The following is a 25,821-nucleotide window of genomic DNA, read 5'->3' as shown; positions in this document are numbered from 1 at the left end:
CGTGTCCATGTTGGTGCTATGAGTATTAGTTTGATTTTGTTTTGACTGTTTGTTGACTAGAAAAGGAATAAGTGGGTGAGGGGGAAAAGTGTAAGCAAATATCCCAGACCAATTGATCCACAGAGCATTGCCCTTGGACTGAGGGTGTGGGTACCTGGACGCAAAGTTTTGGCATTCTGCGTTTTGTTTTGTGGCAAACAGATCTATGTCTGGTGTTCCCCAATGGCGAAAGTATTTTTGTAGTATCTGGGGATGTATTTCCCACTCGTGAGTTTGCTGGTGATCTCGATTGAGATTGTCCGCTAATTGATTGTGAATGCCTGGGATGTATTGTGCTATTAGGCGAATATTGTTGTGACTTGCCCAATGCCAAATCTTTTGTGCTAGGAGGCAGAGTTGTGATGAGTGTGTTCCCCCGTTTGTTTGAGTAGTACATTGTTGTCATATTGTCTGTTCTGACAAGAATGTGTTTGTGAGCTAGAAGTTGAAAAGCTTTTAGTGCTAGAAAGACTGCTAGCAGCTCTAAGTGATTTATGTGTAGTTGTTTCTGCTGGTTGTCCCACTGTCCTTGTATATTGTGATTGTTGAGGTGTGCTCCCCACCCAATCATTGATGCATCTGTTGTGAGAATGGCGTGAGGCACAGGGTCTTGAAAAGGCTGCCCTTTGTTTAAATTTACGGGGTTCCACCACTGAAGCGAATAGTGTGTTTGGCGGTCTATCAACACTAGATCTTGGAGTTGACCCTGTGCCTGCGTCCATTGTTTTACAAGGCACTGCTGTAAGGGCTGCATGTGTAACCGTGTGTTTGGGACAATTGCGATGCATGATGCCATCATGCCTAGGAGTTTCATCACAAATCTGACTGTGCAATGCTGATTTGGTTGTATTTTTGGTATTATGGTTTGGAATGATTATACTCTTTGTGGGTTTGGACTTGCAATCGCTTTTTGAGTGTTGAGTGAAGCTCCCAAGTATTGTTGAATTTGGGATGGTTGCAGGTGTGATTTTTGGTAATTTATAGAAAATCCGAGTGTGTGTAGGGTATCTATTATGTAATGTGTGTGATTTTGACACTGTTGTTGAATGTTGGCCTTTATTAGCCAATCGTCGAGATATGGGAATACATGCATGTGTTGCCTCCTTATGTATGCCGCTACTACTGCAAGGCATTTTGTAAATACTCGGGGCTGTTGTTATCCCGAAGGGTAATACCTTCAATTGGTAATGTTTTCCTTGTATAACAAACCTGAGGTATTTTCTGTGAGATGGATGGATGGGCATATGAAAATACGCATCTTTTAAATCCAGTGTTGACGTGTATTCTCCCTGTTTTAGTAATGGGACTACTTCTTGTAGCCATGTGAAAGTGTTCTGATTTGATGAATAGGTTGAGAGTCCTGAGATCTAAAATTGGTCTTAGTGTTTCATCCTTTTTGGGAATAAGGAAATATAGGGAATAGACCCCAGTTCCTCTGTTTTTTAATAGCACCTGCACCTCTGTAACATTGTTAGATGTTGCGATGACAGTTTGTGCGCTCTTGGGGGAATATCTGGAGGAAAATGTGTGAATTCTCTGCAGTAACCATGTTGGATAATTGATAGAACCCATGTGTCCGTTCTTATGTGTGACCATTGATTGTGGAACATTCCCAGTCTTCCTCCCACAGGGGATGTGTGTTGGGGGAGGGTGATGGGCAAGTCACTGCTTGGTATTAGTGGCCTGCTTTGTGGTTTGGAATTTTCCCCTGGACCTTGGTTATTGTCCCCTGAAGGAACCGCAAACCCCCCTCTCTGATATTGTGATTGGTAGGAGGGTTTTGTTTGAGAGGTGGATGTTTCTGATGACTGTGGTCTAAAACGTCCCCTGTACTGCGGTTTTCTGAATGTTCCTCTGTATTGGGACGAGTAGAGCACTCCCATTGCTTTGGCCATATCAGTGTCCTTTTTCATCTTTTCGATGGCTGTGTCCACTTGTGTGCCAAATAGCTGTTGCTGATTGAATGGCATGTTGAGTACAGCCTGTTGAATATCTGGTTTGAAACCTGAGGATCTCAGGCAAGCATGCCGTCTAATTGTCACTGCAGTGTTCACTGTTCTTGCGGCAGTGTCGGCGGAGTCTAATGCTGATCGTATTTGGTTGTTAGATATTGCTTGTCTCTCCTCTACCATTTGCTGAGGTCTTTTCTGGTATTCTTTGGGGAGATGTTGGATGATATTGCTCATCTCGCCCCAATGAGCTCGGTCATATCGTGAGAGGAGGGCTTGAGAGTTTGCTATGCGCCACTGATTGGCAGCTTGTGACGCTACCCTCTTTCCTGCTGCATCAAACTTCTTACTCTCCTTATCTGGCGGTGGTGCATTTCCAGATGACTGCGAGTTGGCTCTCTTTCTTGCAGCTCCAACCACTAACGAGTCTGGGGGCAGCTGCTGTGTTATGAACACTGGGTCTGACGGTGGTGGCTTGTATTTCTTTTCCACTCGTGGTGTAATGGGTCTTCCTTTCACGGGCTCCTGAAAAATTTGTTGGGCATGTTTAAGCATGCCTGGGAGCATAGGCAGACTTTGGTAGGAAGCATGCGTTGAGGACAAAGTATTAAAGAGAAAGTCGTCCTCCAATGGCTTTGTGTGCATGCTCACATTGTGGAATGCAGCAGCCCTAGCGAAGACTTGAGTGTATGTGGTGCTATCTTCGGGTGGAGAGGGTTTAGAAGGATAGCACTCCGGGCTATTGTCCGACACAGGGTCATCATAAAGGTCCCAGGGGTCTGTATCTTGTTGCGACTGCACAGTGTGTGTGTGGGTGACTGTGCAGTGGAAGTGGCAAGAGGTGAAATTGTTCTTTGAGGAGAATGCGGAGGAGAATGTTCTGGGGAAAACTGGCGCGACAGAGATCTTTCTCTGGGCACTTTAGCCTTTGGCTGCTCAGTGTCTGAAAGTCCTTGGACAGCCAGTTTCCTTTTGAATTTGAGAAGAGGTGCCGTTTGGATCTTTCCAGTATCCTTATGGATCTGTATCCTTGCCTGTGTTTCATCAAACTCCTCCATTTGGTGAAGATCCTCCTCAAATCTGTGTCTCTCTTTCAATTGTTTTGAGAGTCCATGTTGCTCGGTGTACGAGGCTTTTTTCGGCTCCGAAGCAGTTTTTTTCTGCACCGAAATGCCCATGCTGACAGTAGGCCTCGGCTCCGAAAGACTCTTTCGAGGCTTCGACTCGACGAGTCGATGTCGAGTTTTCTCATACACTGTTTCTCGGCTCGAGTCCGAAGACTTCGGCACGGGTTTGGCCTTTTTCAGTGCCGAAGGTGTTGCTTGGTCACCGCCTGATTTCTTGTGGGTCGAGCCATGGCCTCCCCGAGGCCTTTACTTTTGTTTTGGACTGACTCTGGGCTTGGCTTGGCTTGGGGCAGGCGTACTCACGTGCTGGCCTGCTGTGTGTTGTCAGTCTGCGTCGGAGTAGTCCGAATCGGAACCTTGGATGGAGATGGCCATCTCCTCTTCCTCGACGTTGAGGTGCTCAGAACTCTTCTACACCATTTGCAGTCGCCTCGTCCTTCGAACCCTCAAGGTCTTCTTCGATCGAAAGGACCTGCAGGCCTCGCAAGTATCCTCTCTGTGGTCCGGTGAAAACACACAGATTACAGACCCGGTGTTGGTCTGTGTAGGGATACTTGGGGTGGCACTGTGGGCAGAATCAGAACGGGGTCCGGTCCATTAGGCTTCGACGTTTTCTGCGGTCGGGCCGACCGGGCCCTGGCTGGGCACGGGAGCCCGAAGGGCAACCGAAGGTGAGTTTCACCGGTGTCGAGGTGTTGATGCAAGTTGTTTCGCGATCGAAAACAATACCGATGATTTTCGGTGAATTTAGTATTTTTCCGACTCTAATACCCAGAACAAAGAGGAACACGTCCGAACCCGATGGCGGAAAGAAAACAATCTAAGAACTGACTCGAAAAGACTTCTTCGAAGAAAAACAACTTGTAACACTCCGAGACCAAAACCAGATGGCAGGAACAGTGCACAGCATGTGTATCTGCAGCTACAGAAGCCATCGAACATATATATATATATATATATATAAAAATAAATATATATATATGCCATCGAACACACACACACATATATATATATATATATTTTTTTACCATGTTCATTTGTGGATGCTTTATGTCTCTTAAAATAGGTTGGAGTACTATGAGAAATATAGGCTATGAGGAAGATCTGTTGATCGAAACGTGTCACCATTAAACTTTACTTTGCATCTAAAACTTTGGAGTGCCGTCTTTTTAATTCCCGGGAGGAGTGGCATTGTCTTGGTTATAAAATAACGGCTGCCGTTGGCTGTGACCCGACCTCGAGAGGTAGAAGAAGCTGGGTGATACTGGGATCATTTTATGGCATATATATATATATATATATATATATATATGTATATATATATATATATATATATACATATAAAATATATATAGAAATATATGTAGAAATATATGTATATAGATGGGTATTTATGCAGTTTTTACAATTACATAAATAAATATATATATATTTATGTTAAGCATATGTATAAATATAGATGGATATATATGCAATTTGTAAAAGCACAAAAAAACAGTAAAAAAAAAAAACAAATGTCGAGAAGTAAAGTCTGTGGAGTAGAGGCATGCAGACTAAAAGTTGGCAGACTAATGTAATATTCTTTAAAACTCTTTCTACTCTGTCTTGCACTGCACTTTCTCCAGGCTACTAGAAGCTTCTACCTGGGGAACAAAAATACCTTGTGCCATTTGCCAACTTCATTTTAGCATAGTGTTGCAGCAGCGCGACAATCTCCATTCTGTTCAACTTTTCTTTGAATTCCTAGCAAATTCTCTTTCCTCTCTACAGGGAGTGCAGAATTATTAGGCAAGTTGTATTTTTGAGGATTAATTTTATTATTGAACAACAACCATGTTCTCAATGAACCCAAAAAACTCATTAATATCAAAACTGAATATTTTTGGAAGTAGTTTTTAGTTTGTTTTTAGTTTTAGCTATGTTAGGGGGATATCTGTGTGTGCAGGTGACTATCACTGTGCATAATTATTAGGCAACTTAACAAAAAAAAATATATACCCATTTCAATTATTTATCATTACCAGTGAAACCAATATAACATCTCAACATTCACAAATATACATTTCTGACATTCAAAAACAAAACAAAAACAAATCAGTGACCAATATAGCCACCTTTCTTTGCAAGGACACTCAAAAGCCTGCCATCCATGGATTCTGTCAGTGTTTTGATCTGTTCACCATCAACATTGCGTGCAGCAGCAACCACAGCCTCCCAGACACTGTTCAGAGAGGTGTACTGTTTTCCCTCCTTGTAAATCTCACATTTGATGATGGACCACAGGTTCTCAATGGGGTTCAGATCAGGTGAACAAGGAGGTCATGTCATTAGATTTCCTTCTTTTATACCCTTTCTTGCCAGCCACGCTGTGGAGTACTTGGACGCGTGTGATGGAGCATTGTCCTGCATGAAAATCATGTTTTTCTTGAAGGATGCAGACTTCTTCCTGTACCACTGCTTGAAGAAGGTGTCTTCCAGGAACTGGCAGTAGGACTGGGAGTTTAGCTTGACTCCATCCTCAACCCGAAAAGGCCCCACAAGCTCATCTTTGATGATACCAGCCCAAACCAGTACTCCACCTCCACCTTGCTGGCGTCTGAGTCGGACTGGAGCTCTCTGCCCTTTACCAATCCAGCCACGGGCCCATCCATCTGGCCCATCAAGACTCACTCTCATTTCATCAGTCCATAAAACCTTAGAAAAATCAGTCTTGAGATATTTCTTGGCCCAGTCTTGACGTTTCAGCTTGTGTGTCTTGTTCAGTGGTGGTCGTCTTTCAGCCTTTCTTACCTTGGCCATGTCTCTGAGTATTGCACACCTTGTGCTTTTGGGCACTCCAGTGATGTTGCAGCTCTGAAATATGGCCAAACTGGTGGCAAGTGGCATCGTGGCAGCTGCACGCTTGACTTTTCTCAGTTCATGGGCAGTTATTTTGCGCCTTGGTTTTTCCACACGCTTCTTGCGACCCTGTTGACTATTTTGAATGAAACGCTTGATTGTTCGATGATCACGCTTCAGAAGCTTTGCAATTTTAAGAGTGCTGCATCCCTCTGCAAGATATCTCACTATTTTTTACTTTTCTGAGCCTGTCAAGTCCTTCTTTTGACCCATTTTGCCAAAGGAAAGGAAGTTGCCTAATAATTATGCACACCTGATATAGGGTGTTGATGTCATTAGACCACACCCCTTCTCATTACAGAGATGCACATCACCTAATATGCTTAATTGGTAGTAGGCTTTGGAGCCTATACAGCTTGGAGTAAGACAACATGCATAAAGAGGATGATGTGGTCAAAATACTCATTTGCCTAATAATTCTGCACTCCCTGTAGTGTGTCAGGGTTTAGGCCAGAAAACCAGAAGAACCTATGACCATCGAGCATTACACCCTTTCAGTAAACTGCAACCCCACAACATAAGCTCATGCCTTTCAACACAGCCCAGATGAATGATGGGTGTGACCCATTCTGGGTTTTTGTTGGGGGGTGGAAGATGTCCAAACCTTCAGACTGGTGAATTTAATTCTGTATACTTTCCAGGTCAATGCTTACATTCCTCACCAATGACGGTAAATAGTCACCTGTCTCGAATGAAGAGAAACCTAAAACAAATACACAGGATATTCTTACGACACTCTCTTGCGTCTCTATTGTCACCTCCCTGTTTACCATGCTTAGTTGAGCTGTTTCAGAGAAGTGTCCACTGATCCCTTGTGATCACCCAGGCTCCTTACCTTCATATCCGTACTCCCATTGGCCCCACTCTAGCCCTACAACTCTTAGCAGCCTTCTGCAGTATGACATCAACGTCCTTAATTACCCACTTATATGTGACTGCTTTAACACCACACTTTCCCTATATATAAATGATATGTCCCTTTACGAAGCACCCTTTGTCTTTTGAGAGCTTTTGTATTGACAGGGATTGGGACTAGATTTTCTGAATTTCCCCTTTCCCATCTTTACACTGATTCAGTGTTGTTCGAGGAATCACCAGTCTTGGGGTACTGTGGCACCAGGATTCTCGGATTATGCTAATAGCGTTATGCAATGCGGCACATACCGTTCTGACATAATGCCTAAAGAGTTCACATTGCATCTATAAGAAACCCAAATACCTTGGTGTCACGAGTAGTAAGCTGGGCTCGCTTAAGTGTTGGCTTGAGTGTCTGGTGCTAAAAGGGCTCAGCAAATTGCCAACTTCTGGTCCGCTCAACAGTGCTGGTGTGGGCTCAATCTGTGACCTTCAGGCCGAAGACAGGTCTGCTAGGTCATAATTGTACAGTAGCCCAAGAGCACACCAATAACCCAGTCTCAACCAGATTCAACAATGCTCTCAGAACAATGCAGCGAGGTGGCAACCATCCATGTCACTGGCATTGCAAGAGGGCAAAGCAGCTCCATGTTTCCCTGATTTCAGTGTTTGACCAGCTTCTCAGTGTTGATAGTACATCTGTAGGGCCACCCCTGCATCAGTGTCCAGACTGAAGTCGCGGCAGTGCAAAAGCATCACCAAAATGGCCAGGAAGGAGCTAGTGTCAGGAGCTCTGGAGTAAAGTGCCATTTTTGGGCCCATCCAGTTGTGCATTCTAGTACTTTTAGTAATGACTTTGAACATACCAGTGCATTAAACTCTAAAAGTATATATGATCAAGTTACTAATGCGTGGATTGTTCGTGCAAGGGACCAACTGCATGACATCACATTCTCCCTTTTAGGTATTCTTGCCTCACTCACCTGCATTCCTTCTCCTTCTTTCAGTGTATAGTTCTTCTCTTCCTTCACAATCTCCACCTGAACTTCTCCCTTCAGCAGATGAACGCTGGTGTTACCCAGATCTTCGCTCACAAAATTTTCCAAAAGCAGACCTTAAATAAAATGTGAGAATGGGCATGTTAAGACAGCGGTTTGGCGTCGGTGTGACAAGTACTGAAATGCTAGCTATAAACAGTGCGGGACCCAAGACTTTGCATTACTTCAGGGGGTTTATTTGAAACAAGTGAGCACAGAGAGTGCATGGCAAATAGTAGGAAGAGTTACTAAGCATGAGACCTCTGTAGCTGCGATACTGGAAGATCTCACTTTCATTTGAGTGAATGATAGCCCTGTGAGTCAATGGTACTTGGGAACGCTCAGACAGAAGTGAGATCACTGAGATTCATGATTATGTATTATTACACGCAGCTAATAGTCTTCTTTGTTGCATGTGTGGCCCTCAGTTGTGTAGAGCTTTAGAGTACAGTGTGTAAATAAGTGGGTGCAACTAGAAGAGAGCTCAGTCTGGTGTCTGCGAGTGCAAGGGCTATGAGGCTGTAGTACTGAGAGCAGAGCTTGGTGGAAGTGTGAAGCCAATACCTATGTTTCATTGGTGAAAGCTCAGACTAGTGTCATTCAGTCAGTCTTGGACTCATGTGTAGAGCTCACAGCTTAATGTTGGGGAGTACAGGACTACAACGTTGTTGTACTGAATGGAACACAGCACAGCGTCAATGAATGTGCTGCTTAGGAGGTAATACTGCAGTGCTACGAACACATTTTAGGATTACAGAACTGCTTGCTTTTACAACACACTTCAGGTCACCTAAACTAACATCAATCAAAATAGTTTCACCTGGAAAATCGGCAATAAACACCACTGCAGTCTGGTTATCCAGCGTGCTCTCCATTTCTTGGAACTTTTGCCTCCAAGGTGACAGATCAATCAGCAGGGGCATCACCCAGGAGGTCCTCTGGAAGGGAGACCAGTCCGCCTTCACTATGTCCACTCTGGGATCAAACAGCCTGCGTGGAAGGAAATGAAAATGTCACTTACCCAGTGTACATCTGTTCGTGGCATCAGTCGCAGTAGATTCGCATGTTCTGCAATAGCTCGCCATCTGGTGTTGGGCCGGAGTGTTACAAGTTGTTTTTCTTCGAAGAAGTCTTTCGAGTCACGGGACCGAGTGACTCCTCCTTTTGTCTCCATTGCGCATGGGCGTCGACTCCATCTTCGATTGTTTTTCCCCGCAGAGGGTGAGGTAGGAGTTGAATTGTAGTAATAGTGCCCATGCAATGGAGTGACTAAGTATGCACCTATTTAAGGTTGAGATGATACATATATAGATAATTGAAGGTAACTTCCAAACTGCTACAGGCTCCCGGGGAGGCGGGTGGGCACATGCGAATCTACTGCGACTGATGCCACGAACAGATGTACACTGGGTAAGTGACATTTTCAGTTCGATGGCATCTGTCGCTGTAGATACGCATGTTCTGCAATAGACTAGTAAGCAGTTATTTCCCCAAAAGCGGTGGATCAGCCTGTAGGAGTGGAAGTAGTCTGAAATAATGTCCTTAATACAGCTTGACCTACTGTGGCTTGTTGTGCGGATAACACGTCTACACAGTAGTGCTTGGTGAATGTGTGAGGCGTAGACCATGTGGCTGCCTTACATATTTCTTGCATTGGGATGTTTCCTAGAAAGGCCATGGTAGCACCTTTCTTTCTGGTTGAGTGTGCCCTTGGTGTAATGGGCAGCTGTCGTTTAGCTTTAAGGTAGCAGATTTGGATGCATTTAACTATCCATCTGGCTATACCTTGTTTTGAAATTGGGTTTCCTGCATGAGGTTTTTGAAATGCAATAAAGAGTTGTTTAGTCTTTCTGATGTTCTTTGTTCTGTCAATGTAATACATTAATGCTCTTTTGACATCTAATGTATGTAGTGCCCTTTCAGCTACGGTATCTGGCTGTGGAAAGAACACTGGAAGTTCCACTGTTTGATTTAGATGGAACGGTGAAATAACCTTTGGCAAAAATTTAGGATTGGTCCTTAGGACGACTTTATTTTTGTGTAGTTGTATAAAAGGTTCCTGTATAGTAAACGCCTGAATCTCGCTTACTCTTCTCAGGGAAGTAATGGCGATGAGAAATGCCACCTTCCAGGTTAGGAACTGTATGTCGCAGGAGTGCATGGGTTCAAAAGGTGGACCCATAAGTCTAGTTAGGACAACATTTAGGTTCCATGAAGGAACAGGTAGTGTTCTTGGTGGTATAATTCTCCTAAGGCCCTCCATGAATGCTTTAATGACTGGTATTCTATATAGGGAAGTTGAATAGGTAGTCTGCAGGTATGCAGATATTGCTGCAAGGTGAATCTTAATGGAAGAGAAAGCTAGGTTAGATTTTTGTAAGTGAAGCAAGTAACCCACTACATGTTCTGGAGTTGTGTGTAATGGTTGTATTTGATTAATATGGCAGTAGCAAACAAACCTCTTCCATTTACTTGCATAGCAGTGCCTGGTGGATGGCCTTCTTGCTTGTTTTATGACTTCCATACATTCTTGGGTAAGTTGTAAGTGCCCGAATTCTAGGATTTCAGGAGCCAGATTGCTAGATTCAGCGATGCTGGATCTGGGTGTCTGATCTTTTGGTTGTGCTGTGTCAACAGATCTGGCCTGTTGGGCAATTTGGTGCAGGGTACCACTGAGAGGTCTAGCAGCGTTGTGTACCAGGGTTGCCTTGCCCAAGTTGGTGCTATCAATATGAGTTTGAGTTTGCTTTGACTGAGTTTGTTTACCAGGTAAGGAAGGAGAGGGAGAGGAGGAAAAGCGTAAGCAAATATCCCTGACCAGTTCATCCATAGGGCATTGCCTTGGGATTGTTTGTGTGGGTACCTGGATGCGAAGTTTTGGCATTTTGCGTTCTCCCTTGTCGCAAACAAGTCTATCTGAGGTGTTCCCCAGAGTTTGAAATAAGTGTTCAGAATTTGGGGGTGAATTTCCCATTCGTGGACCTGTTGGTGATCTCGAGAGAGATTGTCTGCGAGTTGATTTTGTATCCCTGGTATAAACTGTGCAATTAGGCGAATTTGGTTGTGAATTGCCCAATGCCAAATTTTTTGTGCTAGCAGGCTTAACTGCGTGGAGTGCGTCCCTCCCTGCTTGTTTAGATAATACATTGTTGTCATGTTGTCTGTTTTGACGAGAATGTATTTGTGAACTATTATTGGTTGGAAAGCTTTTAGTGCTTGAAAAACTGCTAGAAGTTCTAGGTGATTGATATGCAGTTTTGTTTGATGTACGTTCCATTGTCCTTGTATGCTGTGTTGATCGAGGTGTGCTCCCCACCCTGTCATGGAAGCATCTGTTGTTATTACGTATTGTGGCACTGGGTCTTGGAAAGGCCGCCCCTTGTTTAAATTTATGTTGTTCCACCACAGAAGCGAGAGGTAAGTTTGGCGGTCTATTAACACCAGATCTAGAAGGTGACCCTGTGCTTGAGACCACTGCGATGCTAGGCATTGTTGTAAGGGCCTCATGTGCAGTCTTGCGTTTGGGACAATGGCTATGCATGATGACATCATGCCTAGGAGTTGTAATACCATCTTTGCCTGTATCTTTTGTGTTGGATACATGCGTTGTATGATGGTGTTGAAATTTTGAATTCTTTGTGGACTTGGAGTGGCTACTCCCTTTGATGTGTCTATTATGGCTCCCAGGTATTGTTGTACCTTGCGTGGCAGAATTTTGGATTTTGTGAAATTGACGGTGAACCCGAGTTTGAAGAGGGTTTGTATGATCTGATTTGTGTGATTTGAGCACTGTATGAACGAATGGGCCTTGATTAGCCAGTCGTCCAAATATGGGAACACATGTATTTGCTGCCTTCTTATGTGTGCAGCGACTACCGCTAGACATTTGGTAAAGACTCTTGGTGCGGTTGTTAATCCGAAAGGCAGTACCTTGAATTGGTAATGTATTCCTTTGAATACAAACCTTAGGTATTTCCTGTGCGATGGGTGTATTGGTATATGGAAATAAGCATCCTTGAGGTCTAAAGTTGCCATGTAGTCGTGTAGTTTTAGCAATGGCAATACTTCTTGTAGTGTGACCATGTGGAAGTGGTCTGATTTGATGAAAGTGTTCACTACTCTGAGGTCTAGGATTGGTCTCAGTGTTTTGTCCTTCTTTGGTATCAGAAAGTACAGTGAGTAAACTCCTGTGTTTATTTGTGTGTTTGGCACTAATTCGATTGCATTCTTTTGCAATAGTGCCTGCACTTCTATCTCCAGGAGATTGGAATGGTGTGTTGTTAAATTTTGTGCTTTTGGTGGTATGTTTGGAGGGAATTGTAGAAATTCTATGCAATAACCATGTTGGATAATTGCTAGAACCCAAGTGTCTGTAGTGATTTCCTCCCATGCTTTGTAATAATGACCTATTCTTCCCCCCACTGGTGTTGTGTGGAGGGGGTGAGTGACATGTGAGTCATTGTTTAGTAGTAGGGGTTTTGGGGCTTTGAAATCTCCCTCTATTTCTAGGGAATTGCCCTCCTCTATATTGTCCCCGAAAACCTCCTCTATACTGTCCCTGGTAAGTGGACGGTGTTGCTTGTGAGGTGCTGGCTTGTGTGCTTTGACCCCGAAACCCCCCTTGAAAGGGCGTTTTACGGAATGTGCTGTAATTCCCTCTGCTCTGCGGGGAGTAGAGTGCGCCTATGGCTTTGGCAGTGTCCGTATCTTTTTTGAGTTTCTCAATCGCTGTGTCCACTTCTGGACCGAACAGTTCTTTTTCATTAAAAGGCATATTGAGAACTGCTTGTTGAATCTCTGGTTTAAATCCAGACGTTCGGAGCCATGCATGCCGTCTGATAGTTACAGATGTATTAATTGTCCGTGCAGCTGTATCTGCAGCGTCCATGGAGGAACGTATCTGGTTGTTGGAGATGGTCTGTCCCACCTCAACCACTTGTTTCGCCCTATTTTGGAAGTCCTTGGGCAGATGTTCAATGAGATGTTGCATCTCGTCCCAGTGGGCTCTGTCATAGCGCGCAAGTAGTGCCTGGGAGTTCGCGATGCGCCACTGGTTTGCAGCTTGTGCTGCGACTCTTTTACCAGCTGCATCGAACTTGCGGCTTTCTTTATCTGGGGGTGGTGCATCTCCAGATGTGTGAGAGTTGGCCCTTTTCCTAGCTGCTCCTACAACAACAGAGTCTGGTGGCAGCTGTGTAGTGATGAAAACCGGGTCCGTAGGAGGCGGCTTATACTTCTTTTCCACCCTTGGTGTGATTGCCCTACTTTTGACCGGCTCCTTAAATATGTCTTTTGCGTGCCGGAGCATACCAGGGAGCATAGGCAGGCTTTGGTAGGAGCTGTGGGTGGAGGAGAGTGTGTTGAACAAGAAATCATCCTCGACCTGTTCTGAGTGGAGGCTTACGTTATGAAATTGTGCTGCTCTAGCCACCACCTGAGAGTATGCGGTGCTGTCTTCTGGTGGAGATGGCTTTGTAGGGTAGGCCTCCGGGCTGTTATCTGACACTGGGGCGTCGTATAGGTCCCATGCGTCCTGATCTTGGTCACCCTGGCTCATGGTGGTGTGAGCTGGGGAGTGAGATGGAGTTTGTGCTGGTGAAACGTTAATCACGGGCGGAGGAGAGGGTGGTGGTGTAATTCTTTTAACCACTTTTGGTTGTGGTGCTTGTTCCGTCTGGAACTCCAACCTTCTCTTTCTCCTAATGGGGGGAAGGGTGCTTATTTTTCCTGTCCCCTGCTGAATGAAGATACGCTTTTGCGTATGGTCCACATCAGTTGCTTGTAGCTCTTCCTCAAACCTATGCTTTTGCATTTGGGAGGTTAGCGAGTGCTCTTCTGTATAAGAGCCTGAAGCTGGGTCGCTTGCAGTTTGTTTCGGCGTCGAAACTTTGTCTGCGTGTTTTTTCGGCTCCGAGGTGACTTTTTTCCTTTTCGGGGCCGAAACCTCTCGGCGTCGATCTGTTTCGGTGCCGCTGTCTCGGCGTCGAGCCGTGTCCACACCGGCATCTCGGTGTCGAGGCTTGTCTCCAGCACTTTCTCGGTCCCGAGAAGGCTGCGTGCCGGTGTCTCGACCGGAGTCGGACGATCTCGGCACTGTTTGGGCCTTTTTCGGTGCCGACGGTCGGTCACCGAATTTATGGGTGGAGCCATGGCCTGGTGGCAGTGGCGTCCCCTGGGCCTTGTAAATGTTTCTTTGTGTGGTTTTCGACGTCTTACTCACGGTTTGTGTGTCGTCGAATCCTTCGGAGTCTGAGTCTTGGATCGAGAAGGTACCTTCTTCTTCCTGTTCCTCGAACTCCCGTTGGGCTGTCGGTGCGGACGCCATTTGAAGTCTTCTGGCTCGACGGTCTCGGAGTGTTTTTCGGGACCGGAACGCACGACAGGCCTCGCAGGTGTCTTCGCTGTGCTCAGGTGACAGGCACAGGTTGCAGACCAAGTGTTGGTCTGTGTAGGGGTATTTATTGTGGCATTTGGGGCAGAAACGGAACGGGGTCCGTTCCATCGGCGTTCCTCAGCACGCGGTCGGGCCGACCAGGCCCCGACGGAGGATCGAAAAAACTACCCAGAAGGGCACCGGAGCTCTTCGATCTTCGATGCGGTGTTGAATCTAAGTACGCCGATCCCGAACGCAACAATACCGACGAAAATCTTCCGAAATTAACTATTTTTACCGTTCCGAAACTCGGAGCGACAGGAACACGTCCGAACCCGATGGCGGAAAAAAAACAATCGAAGATGGAGTCGACGCCCATGCGCAATGGAGACAAAAGGAGGAGTCACTCGGTCCCGTGACTCGAAAGACTTCTTCGAAGAAAAACAACTTGTAACACTCCGGCCCAACACCAGATGGCGAGCTATTGCAGAACATGCGTATCTACAGCGACAGATGCCATCGAACTGTTCATTATTGTGAATAGTTATAAACATTGAGACTTATGACATGGAAATAAATCAAACATTCCTTCCCTGAAAGGTAGAAAACCCACAGGTCAGCCTAGCGCTGTTCTCCGTCTTTATTAAGCAGTATTATTGTGTTGGGATTCTGACTGGTGTTTTTGGTCTGGAGCAGGAAGAACCTATCAAGCAACACACCGATAGATTCTATAGAGCCCTGGACAGTCAGATTTTGATTAATCGAGTATTTGTGTGGTCTGTGACATACGTAGTAGCCCTGGGCTCCTCAAGAATTGGTGCAGCAAAATTACATTAGAAGAAATTCTTAATAAAATGTGTGTGTTACACGGTAGCTTTGTAACCTAGAAATATAAACATGTCTGAGGATGGTATCAATAGACTTCTAATTGACACCATTCCTGAAGCAGATACTTTACCGTTGAAATATCAACCTCTTCAACGTTTTCCATTCTGTCCTGGAACTTGATGATGCATGATGCTGTCTTAAATGATAACACAAAGTATGCAAGAGACACCAAACATTCTGGGACTTATATAAGCGCTGGGAGTCTTGTCCAACAGTTCCAGCATATGCTAAGGTAACCTCACAGACTATATCCAAGAATGCTCTATGTGGTACTTAGATTTTGAACATGGCAGACAAAAGTGTAACTCTTGTCTCAAAGTGACATCTGAACACCTACTACATAGAGAAATACAATTAATGACTGGGACAAGTTTGGCCACAACGAGGTGCAAGGGAACTTGCAAACTCCATGCAGTTGTGGGCCCCAGGATCCCACCAGGCAATCTTAAAGGGATGGGTATCATGAAAAAGAGGTGAAGGTCTTAAGAGTGAATTCCAAACCTCCACACAGAGGCATTACTCCCCCAAAAATGAAGGAAAAGAGAAGCATCCCCTCATCAGATTGTGAGATCAAGCAGAGGCAGTTATGGTGTCAATTAGGAAACAACCCCTGCAACACGATTCCAGTCAAACCTCTGTTAAAAAGTGCCCATAGACCTCAATAGCTCAAACGATATCATTTATTGTGAGGAACATAAACAAGATCAGGGTGATGATTATCAACACAGAGGATGCTAGTTTGTAATCTCTCTCCCACTGTAGTTTGACTACTGAAGGAATAAAAGTGCTGAACTTTGGCAAACCCTCGCACAATGTTGACCTGTTTGAAAATGAATTTGTATACATTTACAAGAAAAATAAAACTACCATTTTGCTAATCAGTCTGGCAATGCATGCATTCGCCCTGTCCTAAAATTACCATCAAGTGCAAATCTGATAAAAAAAACTGGAAAGCCTCACTGCTTTAACCTCTTTGGATGCAGAGTTGACCATGGATACACCAACATTTGGTACGGATCTAGGAGTTAAAACATTGACACCAGCCATGAGTAACTTTAATTTAAAGTCTAAATGTGTTCCCAGTTTGGGAAATTTAAAATGAAAGAGCCACTAAAAGTGACATTGGTCGAAGGCACCTAAGGCAAACTGTATCTTCACATTGCTATTTCAATGTTACTGTGGGACTACCATGTCAACTAAGGGAGAATGATTCAAGCCTGTCATTCTATGAAAGATACCTATGCTGGGGAACTTTCAAGTTTTTCTTAATATTCTCGAGCCTTAGAGTATCTCCTCACATGCGCATAGAAAGCAAAACTTTTCTATTTATGTCTACTAATAAACTAAAATCAACCTGTCATAAAAGACCAATAAAATATCTAAATGGGGCTTATAGCAAATTTTCTTATTTTCACCTCTTAAATGACAAATGAAATAAAACTGTTCTGCATTATTAGATCTTCATTAATATGCATAAATGTACCATAGCCCCACCATGCACAGAACCTAAAACACACTTTTAAAAGAAAATCACCTCTCCCGTTAATATAAAGCAAACAAAATGCCTACGTACAGGCAAAATTCAATTGCTGTGTTTTCGTATCATTGTATACTACAAATGCAGAAAAACCACTTTAACAGGAAATGTGTGTTCAAAGGAAAACCCCAAATTTTCTGTCCACAATGAACCATAACAACCCCAGCATGCAGACCCTTATTCCGTAATTCATTTTTCCAGCTTCTTCTGAGAAAGTTCAGTGCATTTCGCTCTGTATTTTATCAATTATGCCTGAAATGCATCAGTTTGCTTGGATTTCGGATTCATTTTTCATTAGTTACAAAGCAAAAACGTCATTTTGGGGTGATCTTTCCCTCTAAAACTTTCAGATACACAAGGTACACAATGCCATTATGCATGTCTTCTCGGTTTGAGAAGTATCCCTTATGTTGGGTAATCCGTATAATACCTGCATCTCTTGTGTGTTGAATGCCTACTCGAAGACTACTCAGTGATGTATTGTGATCTTTTTTGCAACACACTCAGGATGTTTTTTTGTGACATGAAAGACATTAGGCTTAAGAACCAGCCAGTTTTGCAGAAAGCTCCAGTACACGCAGTTTCTCATCCTCTCTAGCCTTGAGAGCTGAGGATGTCTTCACTCTGCCTGTACTTCTAAAACTACAGAGGAGCAGCAATGCCGTGGACATTCCTGCCAAAGTTCAACATCAGTGCTTCACTATTCTTCACTGTTGTCTTATGCCATCATCATCAGACAATATCAGAATTCCTTTTGACGTTGAAGAGACTGAGCCCTTCACCATCAAAGAAGACTTTGACTACTGCTCCTTTGAAGTCTGAATGTCTACCTAAACCAAAGCGGAAGGCAAATACTATTCCACCCAAATTTAAAAGTCTATGTCGAAGCGGATATTGAGTTCTAAGCCAAAGTCCAAAAGCCTATCAATGTTGATCACAAAGGATCATTGGACATCAAAACTTGTGATGAAGTCAACTACAAAAACTAGACCCTGAAACCATGAGGGCCAGCCTTCTCTGTTGATAAGTTTGTTGTGTGTCTTCAGCTTGCTGTTTTTTTGTTGCAGTTCTACCGTGCAGATGACCTAGATGTGCTCGGGCTAGTTTGCAAGTTCTGAGGGTCAAGGATTGCTGAATGGCACGTACGTTTTGAGGGTCAAACCCAGTATTTCAGCGTTTAGTAGAAGATAGAGATGACTGCCCGTTTCAGAGGAGAGTTGGGCGTACAAATGCTTCTATGGAAAAATAATTATATTATTTTGTGCTTTTTAAATATGAAAATAAAAAGAGTGGTGTACTGAAACAATGTTGTGCCCTGACTAACCAATGCAATTTTGTGCATATTGGCCAGTCTTGTGCTTAAGAAAAGAATAGATACGATTTGAGATACAAAACTTTAAGCTGTACCTGTGGTTCTTTTTGGAGTTGATTGATGTGCACAATATACTAGGAGGATGGTGTAGTATAAAATGAGGGAGCAGCATGCCGGTCCAGAATGTTGTACACTCCTTTAGTCTAACAGCAGTCTAAATTCTACTAGCTAGAACATAATGTAAACAGATTTGTGTTGGAACACACTTTAAGTGAACTGTGGAACACAGGAAAAACAATAAATCTAATGACACATTGTTGTGGACATGTATTTTGTACATACACTGAACTGGGATGCCCTGACCCAAAATAGAGCTTGTCTTGTACATGTCAGAGAGCAAGGCGAGATGACTAGCAATGTTTAACACCCATGAGGAACCTATTACTCTGGGATTATTGAGGACCATGGCATGTTCCTGTTTATACTAAGTATGGTCATGATCTTTAAGGTCCACACCGGTGGAGGAAAGAACAGCTCTACGTTCTGAACTGGTAAGCCTTCATCTTCAATTTTTGGACCACCAACCTTTTTCTCCTACTCTGGTTAGAACAGGCTCACATACACCAAGGGTATACTGGCAACCCATTCCCGGCTAACCTTTGTTGGAAACGGTCATTGATTGAGACCCAGATGTCAAAGTAGATTTCGGGCTCAGATACATTGTAGTTGTGTAGAAGCCCACTCAGGCAGGTTGCATATTGCTTCAACATATCTGCATGATCCTTCCAGCGGCGCGTCTGTGTAAAAACCTAAATGGAGTAATAAAAACTGTTTTGAATAAGTGGTAATAGACACAGGTATGTAAACACACATCAGACATGAAATGGACAAGGTGCACAAAGAAACATTCCAAGTGTCCCTGAAAGCTGCAAGGCTAACGCTGCGTAAGACACCAAGTAAAGCTAGCTCAATGACTGTGTCAGGCCCTTATACTGGAACCATCCACTAGCCCAGGCAGCCTGAGCCGAATCCTCCCATACTCTATAGGATCCCATCTAACATAAGCCTAGTGTCCCTTCAAACAACCCTTATTTTAGACATAGGTGCCCCCATAGTCTCTCTACAGTAATAAGTTCCCAGTATCCCTTTAAACTCCCACACCGCAAGCCTAGGGAGATCCAGAGAAATATGAGCACAGTAACTCTACTTGATTCATAGGGACCAGAAATAACATACCCGTTCCTACACTGTAGCCAAAGGGGAACTAGAGACACATTCAGACCTTACTTTTCACCTCTCGAAATACAACAGCAGCGGAATTCTATAAAGAATACTAAATACCCTATGTCCCCTCAAAATGGGCACGCATGTTCGGGCCCTTTCCCCACCCAAGGGTCTGCCGCACTACTGCTCGCAGCTGGGTCTTCCCTCAATACAAGGAAGCAAGGCCTGGTTCAGTTGTCCTTACCCCAGGGTTGAGATACCCAATTTCCCCAGTCAGTCCATCCCTGTAAGTGATCTTCACATGCTGGTGAGACCGGGAATGCACCATCATGTCCCAGGAGTAACCATATAGGCCATTGGTCCAGTTATTGTAGCCCTAAAAAACATAAGGGTAATTACAAACACAACACAAAAAACACAATAAGCAAAGGGATAAACGTGGAGATCGGAACTGGGGTGTAATGCACAATTACTAAAAAAATAATTAGACAAATAAAAATTGGTGCATGTCCCTCAGCTCGCTTGTTTTCTGAGAGCAATGACTACTTTTTTCCACTTTAGATCACATTCACAAATATGCTCTGAGATTCAGAGACCAGCCAATGAAGGCACATACTGCTTTTCGAAGCGAAAACAAAATACACACTGGGCATTTTAATGGCGGACATAACACAGAAATCTATCAACAACTGTTACAAAGTTACATTAATGGTTTCTGGTTTAACACAAACTGCAGGAGTAAAGAACACCTAGGTAGGAGCTAATCACTTGTTCTACAAAGACAGAAACGCAATGATAACATACTGGACACACTCCTAATACCAACAATGTACACTCCAGAGCAGCAGTGTCCACGTCTGCAGGGTCCTGTGTGCCAGATGAGCAAATCATTTATTGCTGTGAGGATTTCTATACATGAATTTACAACCTTTGACAACGTTAAAAACACTGTTCAAACTGCATATATAAAAATATACACCCAACATATTTGCATTGCGTGTTTTTTTAATTAGCAACCAACAAAGTGTTGTTAAAATTAAAGAAAAAATAAAGGTGAAACTGGCAGTTTCTCACCTATGCTCTGTTCTTAGAAGAAGATGCCAGAAAGGTAATGGCAAAATATCAATTAAAATAGTAGTGAATACTTAAAAGGCCTGACTTAGTAAACAAGCAGCACCTCTTGCTAGTTTTGACAGTCTAGCTTGGAAAGGCAGAGGGCTTGAATGTGTCTGACGTATGGGAGCTGACTAAAAGCGTTTTATTAATGATCACACCTGTGTAGAGCTCAAGCACTTTTTTGTGAAGAAACACAACATCTGCCCAATCAAAACATATACTCCTGGCACCTAACGTGTGGGTGGAGCCAAAGCCCCTCTCCTAGTGATCCTCACATATTTGTCCGCTGACAGCTGCACTGTCAATCAAGTCAGACCATGAAAAGGAAGAAAAAGGCACGTATCTAAAAAACAAATATAGGCATGGTTTCCAGGATAACACCAAAATATGTTGAGTGGAGATTAGTAGCAGCATGTAAAATGGAACTGTCAGTCAAAAATTTGTCTCTGGTCTTTGCTTGGTCTTTATTGCTTTTGGTTAGTGGGGTTATTGAGCCACCCTACACATATGATAATATGATACTCCTCGGTCTCCTCACTCATTTCATGCTATTATAACAAACACCACACACTATTAATTCTAACCACTGTCCCTATAATAAATTCAGCAATCTTTATTCTATTGTATACCAAACATGTTACACAGGTATAACACGGTTTACACAGTAACTCTGTATGTATTCATGGGATATTGAGAATTATCAAACGGTACCCCTACTTTCTTTGCTATTTTGTTTGTAAAAATCTCTGTTGAACATAAAAAAGAAAATGTTGCCTCAAACATACATTTTGTTTTATTTGATAGTTATTATGCTTTCGTGAGGGAAAGGAATGTGCTTTCAGGGGGACAGATGTAATCTCTTCCAAAATAGCACCGAATAACCACAATTCAGAATCTGCAGACCCCACTCGTAAAGTGCTATCTCCTGCCACTGCTAAAACCTGTTCACCACCAGATGCTGATTGAAGAATGATCTGAAACACTCAAGTACTAAAACCTGGGTTCAGCAGCCCTGAATGAGTAAGCCTGGATGAGACTCTCAGGGGAAGGATGAGGTGAAAAGAATTGAAGATCAGAAGGGGTGATCTATGTCGGTGAGGTGCGGATAGTAAGGCTGCAGACACAAACTGGGGTTTTTACCAGAGTTCATGCACTTGGTCAATCAACACGTTGGTAAAGTGAAGAACACAGTCAGTAAGCTGCCCACCAGTCAGCATCTCTGTAAACAATACGGGCTTTGGTTGTTCTTAGTGCAGCTAAATCGCCTAGGTATCTTCCACTTTTTGGGGTTTTACTATGGTTGCATTATGTGCTTGCTCAGCAGCAGTCAGCTGTCATTCACTTTGTCATTAGCCTCTGGTAAAGTGCATATATCTCCTGCATTTTGAGGATATACCAGAAGAGCAGTTATGGAATTAGGAGAGGGCAACATATTGTATGATTAAGTGTCATCATCATCATCATAAACCTCCTCACATGCATAACATCTGAATCAGAACCTAAGATGTCTAGCAAACAGCTTCTATTACTTTTCCTGCACATACCGCCCTTAGCAGACCGTAAAGTGTGCTGGGTACCAGAAATGCGGAAACAGTAACACTGTGAGTAGCATTGACATTGATGTCGTAGCTACTGCAGTCACCTAAGAGGACTATTGCCTTCGTCAACTGCTTTAGAGCCAGCTTCAATGGCAGAGTTGGAATGTGATAAAATGGCACCAGAACCAAGACTAGAGTGACCAGTGCAGAGTAGCCATAAGGGTGCAGAAGGCACAATAGCTGCCACGCTGACCTAATTTGGTGCACCAGAGGGAGGAGTTGGAAAAATTTCCAAAGATGGAATTTGAAAAGTCCATTTGTAGAGTGGAGGTCCTGGATGACTTCTTAGAGGATTGGTTCAGGATTAGAGGCCAGGCCCAAAGAGGATGTAGAATGCTCCTTGAGCATTTCTTTTCCATCTCTTTTGTTGATGTGGGGGAGGGGGTAAAAGCATATGCTCTTTTTTATGCTTTTAGACTTCTCAAGCAAACAACTCTGAAAATAAGACAAACAGCTGGTTTTAAACCTGGATGACAAGCTACTCCTTCCCTTTATGGAGACCATGAACAAATTCACCTAACTCTCCTATATTGACTCCACCAACTAAGTAAACAGAAGCCGTTCCACATTGTCTCAAGGTCATTTTGGCTTAGGTTGCATGTATCATGCCAAATGGGATCACAGATCATTTAGATGTAACGAGCAGTCTCTGAAAAGCCCTTATGTTGGGATTTTCTCAGTTTTTAGAGAGGTTAAGTCAGTGAATGATGCCCCAAAACATTTCAGGATGACAATCAAGCTAAGAAAAATTCTACAATGGTTATTACTAGAGATGCACAACTGGGTAAAGAGAGCGTTTTTTCTCTATACTGGATGGTTCCTTTAATCTGAGCAGGGAAGCAAAGCAAAGCATTACAGTAAAGGGAAAATGAGTTCTGTTATAGGTCTGTGCTAGAGACAGCTTTGGTTATCTATTGCAAGAGCTATTATTTACAGAGAGCAGGCTGTGGATCAGCCTCTTGTCCACGATTGGATGGCTTTGCTGTCTATTTCACATCCTTGCTCCTGATTCAACGAGTTTCCTCCCTAATCTTATGTTTGTAAAGCGCTCCAACATTTTGGTCTCACACAGTTCTGACTGGATGATTCTCATCATTCCACTGAGTTCTTGAGTCATTTGCTTTAAACATTCTCTGGAAGTGCATGTGTTTCCTTCATCACTACCTCTTCCCTGCAACACAGTTAACTCACTAGTCCAGACTAAATTGGACGATTATAACAACTCCCTCTCAGGTCTGTGAAACCTCACATTCCTCACTAAAGAAAATGATAAATTGTTCCCGCCCTTACTTTATTCATAGTCTATCACTGTAGGGCTTTACCTCATTGTATTGCAAGGAAGATAGACATCACTCTTTTCAAACAGGTTCTGTCCAATGTATCACCCAATAACATCTATCACCCAGAAGGGTCAGGGATTTTAGATGTGGTACCGTGAGCCAGCCTAATAAACCAACATTTATTGATGATATAAGCAGATTCAGGGCATGATTTAGATTTGGCGGAGGGATTTACTCTATCACAAACATGACGGATATCCTATCCGCCATATTACAATTCTGTTATAGCCCATGGAACTTGTAGTATGGCGGACGAGATATCCATTACGTTTGTGATAGAGTAACTCCACCGCCAAACTGTAAATCTTGCCTTCAATCTTTTTTTCAACAGTTTTTGTTGTCCTAATACACAGTCCTACTAAATTTGTAGGGACCGTAAACAATTTAACGCTACGCCTGAAAGGTTCTTAGTGATAAAGTGGCCCAAACTGCAAGACTTCCTGCCTCCTGGTATGCAGATGTAATACATGGAAACATACTGACTGTTCGTATCGGGACAACTTGGCAAACCAACTGTGGCAGGAATGCTTGGATGCCTAGTCTGATGGCCTGCTTCTCAAGGATATTTATGTGCAGCAATTTCTTTTGATTTGACCAGAGACTTCTTGTGGATAGTTCCTGCATGTAAGTGTCCCCATTTTTTACAGAAGCGCAAATCTGTCATGATAATTCTGTCTGCAACAGGTGGGAAGGGGAGACCTGTGTTGAGGTTGTCAGGAACCTCCTCCAAAGCAACACCTTCTTGACGCCGTAAGATTCTTTCAGTATTTAATCCTATGTCCATTACTGCCAGTGCAAGTCCATCTCCTGCTGAATCGGTCTCATCCGTGGTAAGCAGAAAGGAATCAACCCTCTGCAGGATGACATAGGGCCCAGTAGCGACTTGCAAATTCTGACAGGGACTGTTTCTGGTCAACAGATGTTTGCAGCTATTGTTCGATGTTTTGCCACTTGCTCTACTAAGTAAAACGCTTTAACGAGCTGTATATCCAGCATCAAACCGGGAAGCAGGTGGCAACCTTTTGGGTCTTGTTAAACCTGTGAGCTCTTGGCCTGGTTTCTCCTGTCTTTTTGGCTTCTGACCTCCTGTTTTGATCCTGAGCTGAATTTAGTTTTTATTGGCTCTAGGAATCTGGGCACCTTACCACTGCTGACCAGTGCTAAACTGCAAGTGCTCTCTGTCTAAATTAAGTTGATTATTGGTTCATCCATATTTGGCATATTTGATGTACTACTAAGTTCCGAGTAAAGCACACAAGAGATGCCCAGGCCTGTAAATCAAATGCTACTAGTGGGCGTGCAGCACTGAGTGTGACACTCACACGAGGAGCCCTGTAAACATGTCTCAGACCTGCCACTGCAGTGTCTGTGTGGGCATTTTGGAACTGCCAGTTCGGCCTGGCATGTGCACCCACTGGCCAGGACCAACCTTCCCTTTTACTACATGTACATCACCCCTAAGGTACAAGGCAGCCCTGTGGGCAGGGTGCATTGTATTTAAAAGGTAGGACATGTACTGATGTGTTTTACATGTCCTGATAGTGAAATACTGCTAAATTTGTTTTCACTATTGCAAGGCCTATCTCTCACATAGGTTAACATGGGAATTGCCTTGAAATACATTTTAAGTGTAATTTCCCATTGGGAGCAGATAGAGATACGGAGTTCGGGGTCTCTGAACTCACAATTTAAAAATACCTCTTTTGGTGAAGTTGGTTTTTGAATTGTAAGTTTGAAAACACCACTTATAGAAAGTGGGCATCTTCTTGCTAAACCGTTTTGTGCCTCTGCCTGTATGCTGAATACACGTCTGGGTCAGGATGACAGCTGGGCCGTTTGTGCATTCACTCTAGATAGTCACACAAAGGGAGCTGAGGTATATCCTGATGGCCCATCGCCAAGCTGGTAGGTCCTTCCTGAGCTAGAGTGGTGGGAAGAGCAGACACTTGCACCTGAATAGGGCTGTGCCTGTCCTCACACAAAGCAGTCTCCAGCCCCCAGAAATGTGTCTGGAGCCAGGGCAGGGAATGGCAGGGTCTTGTGCACTACAAAGACTCCTCTTTGAAGTTTGCCTACTTCAAAGACAGAAATGGGTATAAGTACTAGACCTCTAACCCCAGTGTTAGAACACTTCTGGACTGCAGACATTCTGGCTGGAAGAAGAGCTGGATGCTGTAGGAGGGACTGCCACTCTGTGTGTTTCTTTGTTGTGCAGGCCTGATGCTTTCTGCTTCTGTCAAGGGAGTGAAAGGACTGTACTTTGCTTTCTACATCCTGCTTTCCAAGTTAGTCAAGGGCTTGAACTGAACTTGCCTCCTGGCTGAAGTCTCAGGGGTATCAAAGACTTCATTTGCCAGCACCTGGGCTCCCTTGCTGAGAGTCCTGACTTGCCAAGTGGTGCCAAATTCAATCCCTAGGCCCTTGGGAGTGAGTTCTGGTGTAACGAAGAAGAAACCAAGTGCATCGACTCCAGAACAACTATGGAAACAGCATTGACGAGTGCTGCTGCCTGCAGCAGGAGCCGTGGT

General features: G+C 43.8%; 1 protein-coding gene across 2 annotated transcripts in view; it reads right to left on the bottom strand.

The window, feature by feature from the left end:
* GGCX (gamma-glutamyl carboxylase) overlaps positions 1-25,821 on the bottom strand; it is a 208,425-nt gene that overhangs the window by 102,335 nt on the left and 80,269 nt on the right. For both annotated transcript variants that reach the window (XM_069214370.1, XM_069214371.1), the window contains exons 9-12: positions 19,484-19,615; positions 18,673-18,824; positions 8,726-8,895; positions 7,852-7,982 (exon numbers count right to left, since the gene is read on the bottom strand). In XM_069214370.1, coding sequence (XP_069070471.1) covers positions 7,852-7,982; positions 8,726-8,895; positions 18,673-18,824; positions 19,484-19,615 — 585 coding nt within the window. The remainder of the gene's footprint in view (positions 1-7,851; positions 7,983-8,725; positions 8,896-18,672; positions 18,825-19,483; positions 19,616-25,821) is intronic.

Source organism: Pleurodeles waltl, chromosome 11 (genome assembly GCF_031143425.1).
Source record: "Pleurodeles waltl isolate 20211129_DDA chromosome 11, aPleWal1.hap1.20221129, whole genome shotgun sequence".
Taxonomy (NCBI): Eukaryota; Metazoa; Chordata; class Amphibia; order Caudata; family Salamandridae; genus Pleurodeles; species Pleurodeles waltl.
This window is presented reverse-complemented; position numbering and strand designations above follow the sequence as displayed.